This window comes from Leuciscus leuciscus (genome assembly GCF_965113295.1).
Source record: "Leuciscus leuciscus genome assembly, chromosome: 6".
In the NCBI taxonomy this organism is placed as follows: domain Eukaryota; kingdom Metazoa; phylum Chordata; class Actinopteri; order Cypriniformes; family Leuciscidae; genus Leuciscus; species Leuciscus leuciscus.
In genome coordinates this window covers 8,684,958-8,696,955 of record NC_138730.1, presented here as the reverse complement: position 1 = coordinate 8,696,955, position 11,998 = coordinate 8,684,958, and the positions used below count along the sequence as shown (strand labels likewise).

Sequence of the window (11,998 nt, the reverse complement as noted above, 5' to 3'; positions counted from 1 at the left end):
CGATCCTTTCCCTCTGATTCTAGGGATAAGTTATGAGTAGAGTTAGGTTTAGGTTTAGGGATATGGTTAGGACTAAATTTTCAGACAGGAATGTTGTTCCAGGATCAACTAAATATGTTGACCCAGGAATGCATCTAGCTCTGCAAAATCAGGATGTGCACTGATCGCATTGTACTGTAATAAAAAGTCAGTTAATCCAAAGATTTGTAAGATCAACATTTTTCCCAAATTAATTGTAATAGTATTTTAGTACTGTGATCGCGGGGACGGAAACCTTTTTGGTTTTGCCATGCCATTGGACTGTCTCATTCTACCATTAATGCTGAGGAGGACTCTTGTATAGAAGCCTGAGAAGAACTGGTCTATTAAAGGTCCCATTCCATGGATTATTTTTATTATTTTATAATGTTTCCAGGGGTGCCCTTATAATGTTAGTTTGTTTTTTAGATCAAAAATTGTTATAATTTAGAAATAAAAGGCATATTTCCTAGCCTGATTTCATTCCCTGGTTTGAACACTCTGTTTGAAGGGGCGTGTCTGCTGTGAGACTTCAGTGTAAACGCCCTCTGCTGTGATTGGCTGACATGCTTGCATATGAAATATCTGGCATTACATGTGGAACTATCTGGAAAACTTTTACTATTACAGCTATTATACGTTTTTACTATTACAGCTATCTGGATTAACGAATCATGAGAAGTTTTTTAAGTATTTAGATCTATTACCATCACATAAAAGGTTGCAGTGATGAGCACTGAGCAGATGACAGTCTATTGATCGCGTGAAAGATCTTATCATTGCAACGCAGTTTCTGCACTATCACTAATGATTTCACCAATGCAAACATGAGGCATATAAATACAGTAAGAGCTTCGTTGTACAGTGTAACAGCGTCATTGATTTCATAACGAGTTTTGGCAAGTGTCCAGATAAACTCGCGCTGTGTGATTGACAGCTTGGACGATTGGAAAGGGATTGTTCTTTGATCGCTTTCTGTATATTAATCACAGTTTAAGTAAGATTATTTTCATCCTACTAAGAGAAACGAACGATGTGAAGAGTGATCGCTACTTCCATATTAAATCACTACTTACCGCTTGCTGGAATATAGTTGAAATAGTCCCCTTTGTCAGTATGAAACGCTGAGAGAAGTCTGCTTGATATTATTCCAGGTTAGAAAAACAGTCCGTGGTGAAATGGACAGAGCAAACTAACAACTTCGAATTAAACTTTTGCGGTATCCGATTATAGATAAACATCAACCACGTCTGTTGACATTTCGCCATCAATACGCCTGTGTTCCTGTGGGCGGAGGTTACGGTTCTAGTGACATCATTAAAGCAGGATTTAGAGGGGTGTAGTCCAATCCAGCCGTTTTTTGTAGTCAACTTCTATTAAATAAAATATCTCGCTTGGCATTGAACTTTGAGCTTTATAATTTTACAGATATTATTTATACTCTAACAACAACATTACACACTAACTAAAGTTTGAAACATGGGATCACATAGAACGGGACCTTTAAGGGCGCTGCTTCACTAGGATGCAGTATTTGAGAAACACCCCTAAATGTAGTCTGTCATAGCAGACACTGCCCCCTTCTGACTAGGAGGATGGCATCCTACACAATTCTAAAGCTCTAACTTTAAAGTCTGCCTTGGTGATTTTAATGTACAGTAAACTTATTTATTTTGAACTGTAAAGCAAACGAAGTGAGCATCACTAATATAATGCTTTCACCAATATATTGTGTTCAGCTACCTAATGTTTGATAAAAAATATATATAATACTGTTGTTTAGCAAAAAGACTACAGGAGCATAACGTTTCTGCAATCTTTAGATTTGCTGTATTTGTGTAGTCACTGAATGCATCGTATAATGTTCCTCTCACTGTTCTTTCAGATAATGAGACCGTGGACTCTTCTGAGGTTGAGTTTGCGTGTGGAGTGAGGAAGTGCCCTGATAAATACACCTGCATCGGCTCATGGATTGGCCCCAATGATGGCATCACTCAGTTTGATAACATCTTGTTTGCAGTACTAACAGTATTTCAGTGCATTACCATGGAGGGATGGACTGCAGTCCTCTACAATGTGAGTTCATGCAGTTTTATAGTTGACTGATTGGATTTATGTTTACATTGATAAAACACTCAACGTTTATCTTTATGCATCCTCATTAACCTATAGGAGGATCTTTGTTGACATCTTTGTACGCATGCGCGAGTGGTTGTGTGGCAACAAAACAAACAGTATTGCGGGCAGTAAAGACGCGACGAGCACTTTCAAGAGAGTTAGCGGGCGAAATCCACAATATATAAGCACTTTAACATCTGAAGACCGGAGGAGGTTTGGAGAGAAGCTCAAAATTTGTATTGGTGACAAAATCGAAGTTATTCAAAGCCCATGAGATCTGGGATGACAAAAAACGTTGGTCCGACTTGCCCGTGTCTTGGCCACCAATCTGCTGGGGAGACATTTATTCTTATTTAATAGAAACCCCTGGACCCTTCACTCATGAAAGATTAAAGGCTTTCAAAAGTCTGGAGGCCTATGATTATTTTGTTTTTTCAAAAAGTTGGGCCGATCTTTTCTGCCAAACAGAAAGCAGTGATCGTGCTAAAAGCAGAGGTTAGAACAGCCTTTTCTTTTGCTTTTAAGTTTTGCGATCCAGAATAGCCCATTTTGATGTGAGGAACATAGTCTGGGTGCTGTGGATCGCGGTTTGGGACACCTGAATCAGAACGCGAAAACATATGACTCGGTTGATTTGACTCAGTTTTATTATTTTTTTTATTCAATCTTCTATAAATACATAGTCACTAAGACTTAGGCCTACCATGAACAAAATGAGCCTCACAAACTCGATCAGTAACGTTAGCTGCAGGAATCCAGGCTTTCTTCGGAGCGTCCAGGTTCAATCGCCTAATTGCACGCAACCATTTCTTTCGTTTTTCGCGATCCTTTTCGGAGGGAATTCGAAAAAACTTTTTATCAGGCCCCCAACGAGCCGTACAATCGACCACACAGCAAGAGTGAACCATCCTCTTCTCTAAATCCTCCTCCAAACGTGCAAAACAATCAAATTAGAGGTATCTAGCGGTGTTTCCTGCCACACGATTCCCATGATGCGACGCGACAAACATAAACAATGACGTCACAAAAGATCCGCCTATACCAACTTAACATATGGAGCTGCAGTGCTTGCAGTGATTTCTATATGAAAATATGACAGGATCTTGTCTTCAACTGAATATCTTTGCTTAATGTGATTCATTTATGCAGGATGTTTCTCCTTTAAGGAGAAAACAAAGTAAATAGTGTTGAAATCATGCTGTAAATGTCTATATTGCATTTATTCAAACATAATGTTTACTTTGCAAACAGCAATGATTTATTGGACTGTAAATAAAAAACAAAACTAAAATAACATACACCTAGCCATAATCTTCAGGTGATTATTTTCTACTCAGGTTTTACTTTATTTGTTGATTATTGTTATTTTTCCACAGACTAATGATGCTTTAGGACCCACATGGAATTGGGTATATTTCATTCCTCTCATCATTATCGGCTCATTTTTTGTGCTCAACCTTGTTTTGGGTGTCCTCTCTGGGTAAGAAATTCACAAATACATCCCAAAAGTTGGAATTCTGTCATTATCTATTCATGCTCATGTTGTTTCAAACCTGATTTCATTTTTGTCATGAAACACAAAAGGAGAATTTTAATAATGCACTGTGTTTTTGTTGTTTGTACTAAAAAAACAATTACATTGAATGAGGACTGTAACTTACAAGCATCAAAAGGATGCAAAAGTATCTACTTATTAAATTGTTCTCTTCTGGAATCATACAGTATGTGTGTGGAACAGACCAAAATTGCACCTTTACTTCACCTTTCAAAATTGTCTGATTTGTGATTGATGTTGTTAACTGGATCAAATTTGTTAATAAATCAACATCACTATTTATTTTATGAACAATCAAATATGTACCAAGGAGAGCTATAGTGGATATCTGGATTTTTTGTAAATACAGTCTAATTTATAGCTTCTGAATGTTTGTATAAAAAGCACAAGTCATGTTAACTATTTTTATTATACTTTTTAGATATCTGTTTGGTGCTTTTGCATGATTTTTTGAGTCTTGAGGGCTCCAGTCCCATTTCATAGTAATTGCATGGGAAAATGTACAGTATTTGTGTACTACAGAAAGAAATCCACGTAGGCCTAACTGTTGATCGATTTTTCATTATTTTGTCAACTAATCTTTAATCTTATTTATTCTTATCCAATAATTTCAGGGTTTGATATGCAAAAACGAATGATTATTAGTTTTGTAGTTTTCACTGAATGAGAGAATTATTGCCTTCTGGTGAGCCTGCAGTCGTGGGTGGGCTGAAAACCACACACTCTGGATGATTGGTTCAGTAGGGATTGATTACTGTACTCTTTGCCTCGTTCAGCCTCCACAGTGTTTCTTAGCTGTTCATGCCTTTTATAGATTGTAAAAGGTCAGAACTTATAAAGCACTTAATTGATGCCCAATCTATTGATCATTTACGGAATTATTGTGTGAATGTGTGTAATGACACTTAATTCCCTAAATATTTCTGTAGGGAATTTGCTAAAGAGAGAGAGAGAGTGGAGAACAGACGTGCCTTCATGAAGCTTAGACGACAGCAACAGGTGGAGAGAGAACTCAACGGCTACCGGGCCTGGATAGACAGAGCAGGTACAAGTCAGAAGCATGCATTCATTTACATCCAAAATATTGCTGGTTTTGCTGTTCTACAAATGTTCAGACTTGGATTTATAAGAATGCTGTCAAAAAGTGGATTTGAGGACTTGGTTTCGGCTTGCAAAATACTGGTACTTTGCAATTGTACATGTTTTCTTGTTGTAATGTTAAGCAATAGAACAGTACAATGTTTAAAGTGGAACAACTGTTGTCAGATAAATGAGTCAGGATCGATACTGGTATCGGTTTTGTATGCTTTGTTAAGTGTTCGCGTTGGTTGGTCGGTTAGTCTCATTTCATTCATGTTGATCACTGATGTGTATTTATTCATGTCGGCAAATTTTGTTTAATCTATTTCAGCATACAGTTTTGTATGTTTAACACTCATGTTTTTTGTCATATGTTGTGTATATGTAAGGGGTGGGAAACAAGCCTGCATTACCTGGCATTGGATTCGTCAAAGCATTGATTTATTTTAATAATTTGATTTGTGGCAACATGTTCTCACTACTCACTTCACATATGGATGCTCGGCCAGGACCCCATTGGCATCAATGACCAAGCATCCATATGTGACGATTTGGGAGTGGGAACGTGTTGCTAAGAGAGACAGAGCTTAAAAGAGACAAAAGGCTTGTCAACAATGAATTGATGCCAAAAAAAAAAAAAAAAAAAGTGATCAAAGAAGTGTGGGTGAAATGTTCTGAAGGAGTTGTGGTTGTATTTCCTATGAGACCCGTAGAAACAAGACATCAAGTGATTTTTCGATGCCGCTGATGCAGTAGTATCTGCTAGCGGGACACCGTAGATGTGACAGTAGCTTCATTCATGATGCTTCACTGGCTAATTATTTACTAGCCAAGCTAAATGTTCAAACTTGGATGGCTATTATGCTACTGAAATATTTCCAGTATACTCTTAAAATTGCTAAGACTACTGTGGTATTGCTTGATTTGAATGCAATTTTATTTGTATTTTTTTGCTTTTTAAAACCATTTCAGCCAGGCTAGCAAAGTTTCATGTCTTTACCCAGGTTCAGTGACAGACTGTGCTCTGATTGTGTACTACACCTACACCACTCTTTTCACATTTCACCCTGCCACCCACCACCTGAACACAACATTCAGGTGAACATGAGTGTGTGAAGCTGCTCATTCTCCCACGCAGTGAAGGGTCAACCAAAAGGTGACACTGACTCACTGACTGGAGTGTTTGTGTATGTGCCTGTCTGTGCTCAGAATAGTTGATGCTTCTACAGTACAGCAGATCATTTTTAAGAGGCCTACAAATTGTCTTATTTTTTCACAAAGCAAACTGAATTGACCAATAATCGATTTTATTATGTTAATTTCATGTTAATAAGTCATATTGTCTCTCTCTCTCTCTCTCTCTCTCTCTCTCTCTCTCTCTCTCTCTCTCTCTCACAGAGGAAGTAATGCTCGCAGAAGAAAACAAGAATTCTGGGAGGTCAGCGTTAGATGGTATGAATTACATTTTAACAGAGCTGCACAAAAACAAATGTGTTGTCTTGTGGATGGAGAGTTTGGTTTTTAAACCAGTTTTAAACCCAAAAAATCTACTTTGAAAGCTCAGATTTAAAGACTGCTGTTATTGATTAAATGTGATATTAATAATCATACATTTATATCTTGTGGAAGAGTCTAGCCCAAAATAAGCTCTAGCTCTGCAGAGCCTCAATAAAAAGAAATAATACCTATTTTCAGACAGTAATAATTTGGAGTGAAGATCATGTGTTCACAGGTTAAAAATGTTTGTTTGCAATTGGAAGGCTAATGGCAGCCACAATAAATGCTTCCAGACACTAACAACATATTTTTATTTACTTGGATAGACCTTCATGATAAGAAAACATAAAGCCAACAAATGGTGTCATTTAACCCTTTTAATTTTAGTTTTGAAACGGGCCACTAGCAAGAAAAATGCGAGGCGTCGAGGACCAGGGGAGGAGAAATATTCTGAAATCTCTACGGTTGGTAAGTAAAATATAAATGTCATCTCTTTTTTTCATCCACATTAAGACTTGACTTGTTTTACCTTTAGTAATCAGCTTTTATGTTTGAGGTACTAATCAGAATTAATCTGTCTGAAGGGAAGGAAACAACTATAATTAACACACATTCCATAAATTCATCTCCATTTTTCAGGCTTTTGACACACCACCATTGATATTCTGATAGAAAACAAACAGCAAATTTCAAATGATATTGATTCTGTGAGACTATGGATTTCTTTTTTCTTTTGCGTGTCAGGTGGGCCCCGACCAAGGGTTGGTATACGAACAGCAAGGCGAGGTCCTGCTGCTTACATGCGGCGCAAGGAACGCATGTTGCGAATCTCTATTCGTCGCATGGTTAAAACCGACAGCTTCTATTGGATAGTCCTCAGTCTGGTGGGTCTCAACACCATCTGTGTTTCCATCGTTCATCACAATCAACCGGAATGGCTCACTGTTATTCAATGTAAGTGTAATACTGCAACTAATACTGCTTCTACTGAAAGTAATAATCCTGATAAAGTTTCTGAGACTGTGTAGGCAATTTTTAGCCTGACAAGCCAGACCCACATCAAGATGTTGGGTCTGGGAACTCACCATTGGCAGGGCTCAATCCGAGGGGCGGGATAAATGGTTATCTTTCAAATTCCCTCTGCACGCAATAGGATAGCTCTACAACCAACCAGAGCGTTTTCCCACCAGCGGAGCTAGTTGATAGATTAAACTTTTGCCGTATCTGGTCGGTAAAACTACGAACACATCTTCCTTTTTTAAGAATGACTTAAGTGCCGTTCTTTGTTCTTTTCTCAAAGAAAAGCTTGTTTTTTCCAGCTCAAAAGCCAATGGAGAGTTGCTAGACCACCCTGGCTGCAAAATTAAATTTGTTGCCGCTAGGGTGCATCTGGATTTCTTGGCTAGGCAATTTTATTAACTTTATTACTCAGATTAAAATATTTAAAAGCTTTTAAGTATAAATAATTTTATGAAGTATTGCTGATCAAATATCTTAAGTCTAATAGTCTTAATTATTCTCATATTTGCACCAGGTTAGCATCAGAGGACATAAATAATAATACATCAAAATATTTTTTTTCAAGTTATGACCTCCCAAATAGTAATGGGATATTTTCACTCATGTTTAAACCGCTTTACAGCTCTATACAAAGTTCGTAAATTGACTTTATGGACTGGATTATCCCAAAACTTGAGACACTAGTTGATCAGCTACACAGCAATGGGCTCATGTTTAAATATCCATTGAAATGTGTTTGGTTGACAACATCCCCGACTTCAGACAGTAATGCCTTCTTCCCCTTTAGACCAAAACAAATTGTCTAGTAAAAACGAAGGGGGTATGTGTGTGTATGCGTCTAACAAAGTTCAATCTACAAACTGCAACCCTCGAATCTTTGCAACACATCTGAATCAGCAGAATATTTATCGGTTAGGTGTCTGAGCTACTGCTACTGCTGCTGAGAAAGTTAACAGTGGCTGTCATCATTGCTTGCTACATCCCCTCGAATGCAAAAGCACAGGCCAGTATTTCCCAGTCCTGGAGCACCCTTAACACTGCACATTTAGAATGCCTCTCTTATCATGCCTTAACGCACCTGACAACTAGCTCAGACAACTGGCTATGCTGTAGCACCTAGGCTGTTTGTGTGTGTGTTCTATCCTTTAAAAGTATACTACATTGACCGTGAACTTGAATGGGTACATTTTCAAGGGATGTACCCATACAGCATCCATACTCCTCCTGACCCAGAGAGGACAGTGCAGGCTTTGCTCTGGACAGTTTGGTTTCTGCTCGAAAGGAATAAGGATCACAAAAGTAAAGAAGTTCATGCGCCTGCTGTTCTTGACGGATGAGGAAAAGAAGTTGATCTGTGCGAAAAACACCAAGTGTTAACACCAAGGGGACCCAACAATTAATGTAATACATTTAGGCACATAAGCATAGGATGAGCACAGGTTTCAAATATTTAGGCTGCACATGCCACCGCGCCCCCTGTTGAAGCTGAAATTTACATCATAAGAACTTTGCGTGAGACATAGCAGCAAGCAGAAAACCAGAGCATTTTCTTGGATTAAAACTATCACATTCTATTCAGTAAACTGCTATTTAACAAACACTAAGAGGAAATTGTAATAAAAGTAGGTAAATTCAGTCACAACAGTTTCCATCAGCATGTCTCTATCCCCTCTCCAGGCATTTTTTATCATGTCTACACCAACATTATGAGACCAACGTTCAGCATTTCCCCGCCCCCACCTCATGAACTTAGACCTCTCCTCTGCACTGCCCCGTTTCAGACACAAAAACAGTCATGGCATCCATCAAAATGTGGAATAGCCTCACCAGTGATTAGTGGACTTGGAGGAGTATGAATTGTTGATCATTTGTTAAATTAAAAGTTGTTAATATAACAAATTTTGTGTTTTGCTAAATTTGCTCCTTCAGTATTTGTAGATTATTATTTCACATGTTTCTATGCTATATTGGAATACAATGATATGCATTTCATAAGTTTTAAAGGTTTTTATAAGTAAAAACATTAAATATGGCCAAATAGTCAATGTTTACAGTGTTCACCCTTCTTCTTCATAACCTCTGCAGTTCACTCTGCTTGGAGTTGATCACAATTTGTGGGCTTCTGCTTGTCCACTCGCCTTTATAGGATTGACCACAGGTTCTCAATGCCACTGATCCAAAATTTCAATGTAATGATCTCCTAGCCACTCTTGCTTGTGACATGGGGCTCCATCATGCTGAGAAATGCATGGATCATCACCAAAATGCTCCTGAGTCATTGGGAGAAGTTGCACTTGCAGGACGTCTTGATGCTATTCTTTATTCATGGCAGTGTTTTTGAACAGAATTGTGAGAAAGCCACTCCCCTGGATGAAAAGCAGCCCCACACATGGGTGGACTCGGGATACTTCACTATCGGCACAACACAGGACTGGTGGTAGCATTAACCTTTACTTCTACGGACAATTCATTTTTCAGATGTCCCCAACAGTCGGAAGGGGTCTTCATCAGAGAAAGTAACTTTTCTGCTGTCCAATCCTTCTACTTCCTGCAGAATTTCAGTTTGTCCTTGATGTTTTTCTCGAAGAGAAGTGGCTTCTTTGCTGCTCTTCTTGACACCAGGCTGTTGTCCAAAAGTCTTGGCCTCACTGTGCGTGTGTGACACAAGGTAAGAAAATAAGATGATGATCAAGTTTCAAAAGCCTTTAATAATTCACTTCGAAGGCAATCCAAACAGGCAGGCATACAAAACACAACCTCTAACATAGACGTGACCGGAAAAGATGAACACTGAAAAGGCTGCAACTTAAATACAAAGCAAATAAGGAAAAAAATGACAAACACCTGTAATGATAAATTAATATCCATGACAACTAAAGAGTGGTGGAAAACTGAACAAAGGAATACATGTGACTAAAAATAACAAACTAAAAGTACATGAAAACAAAACTAACCAAAAAGAACCGTGACATTACACCGCCTCCCGGACGGCGTGACCTCACGGTGTGAAGAGAAGGCTTAGGAGGAGGAGGAGATGGCAAAGGGAATGGTAAGCATGGTAGGCAGAGGGATGGTGAGAGCAGGCAGACAGACTGACCGAGAAGACCAGGGAAGAGCCAATGGATGAAGCATCCAGGGAGGAATGGCCAGATGGGGACGACCCAGATCACAGCCCACAGTGGAGCCGAGGGAGGGAGGAGCCAAGGTGTTGCTGTGGCTGACGACATCCTGGTGACGACCAACGGAGGAGGAGCCGATGGATCCCAGGGCGCAGACGGAGAGCCGATGGACTTGAGCGACACCGATGGCACTGGAGACCTAGGCGGACGAGCGTCGGAGACAGAGTGCCCGAGGACTGAGGCTTAACCGGTTTTACAGAGGACAGAAGTGGAGCCGGAGGGAAGGAGGATCCTGCTGACGCCTTAGAGGTGGAGAGCCCAAGCGCAGCGGAAGGCTTGTAAGTCCGTGGTGAAAGTTGAGTGATAACTGACCAAGGTGGAGCCGGTGGGATGAGGGAACCCGGTGGAGCCGCAAGTTCGAGGGTTTCTAGTGGAGCAGAGGGTGGAAGGAGCCAAGGCTGAGCTGACAGGTCAAAGGGTCGAGGTACAGCATAGGAATCAGAGGCAGGAAGCGGAGCCACATGATCCTCTTGCTCGGGCGAGGCTGGTGATTGCACAACCTGTGGCTTCACGTTGCAGCAAGTCGTTCGGGAAGAGGAAGGGCTGCAGGCATCCCACAGAGGCGGGGCTGGAGGACTGGTTGAGGTCTGAGATGACGGAGAGAAAGGGAAGCTGGACGGGATCAATGGCAGTTCATACAGGTGAACGATACAGTTTCGATGCTGTCTTGAAACAGCAACGACGAATAACAGATATATTATTCAGGGTGGGAAAGGGTGGCAGGCAGTACCTCAGTGTCCAAATCCACCAGATTTTCCTCTGCCACAGATGTCGCTGGTTCACACCCCTGGTCAGGCTGAAGCTCTCTGTCTGCGGGGGGCTCCAGCGAAATATCCTCGGTCAAGGGTGGTGGTGGGCTGGGCTCTGGGTTCGGCTGTGAGACGTCTGCAAGGTTGGGCTGAACGTTGATGTTACCATCGACATCCGCTTAAGCCACAGCGCAAATCTAATAAAGTCCTTCAGGGTCCAGCACGGATCTCCCTGTAGCATGATGAAGCAAATATCATTGTCCAGTCCACACCGAAATCCCTCCATCAAACAGACGTCATTACAGTGTGCATGATAGCAGGTGTTGATTAATTCCTCCACGTAGTCCTCCAGGTCTCTTCCTCTCTGAAAAATACAAACAGTCTCCCCTTTCAATAAATGATTCCCCCTCCCAGGGGGAACATTAATGGAGGCAATCTCCATACTTTGTTTGTTCTGGTCATCTGTCACAAAATAAGGTTGAAGGAAGAACAAGAAGATATTGATCAATATTCAAAAGTCTTTAATAATCCACGTCACAGGCAGGCAAACAAAACTGAACCTCTAACATAGACGTGACCGGGAAAATTAACACGGAAAAGGCTGCAACTTCAATACAAAACAAATTAGGGAAATAATGACAATTACCTGTGATGATAAATTAATCTCCATGACAACTAAAGAGTGGCGGGAAACTGAACAAAGGAACACATGTGATTGAAAATAACAAACTAAAAGTCCATGAAAATGAAACTAACTAAACAGAACCATGACAGCATGCATG

General features: G+C 40.2%; 1 protein-coding gene across 2 annotated transcripts in view; it reads left to right on the top strand.

Annotated features, from left to right (window-relative positions):
- cacna1eb (calcium channel, voltage-dependent, R type, alpha 1E subunit b) overlaps positions 1-11,998 on the top strand; it is a 99,211-nt gene that overhangs the window by 27,574 nt on the left and 59,639 nt on the right. For both annotated transcript variants that reach the window (XM_082171919.1, XM_082171918.1), the window contains exons 6-11: positions 1,904-2,094; positions 3,513-3,616; positions 4,621-4,736; positions 6,170-6,223; positions 6,656-6,736; positions 7,013-7,222. In XM_082171919.1, coding sequence (XP_082028045.1) covers positions 1,904-2,094; positions 3,513-3,616; positions 4,621-4,736; positions 6,170-6,223; positions 6,656-6,736; positions 7,013-7,222 — 756 coding nt within the window. The remainder of the gene's footprint in view (positions 1-1,903; positions 2,095-3,512; positions 3,617-4,620; positions 4,737-6,169; positions 6,224-6,655; positions 6,737-7,012; positions 7,223-11,998) is intronic.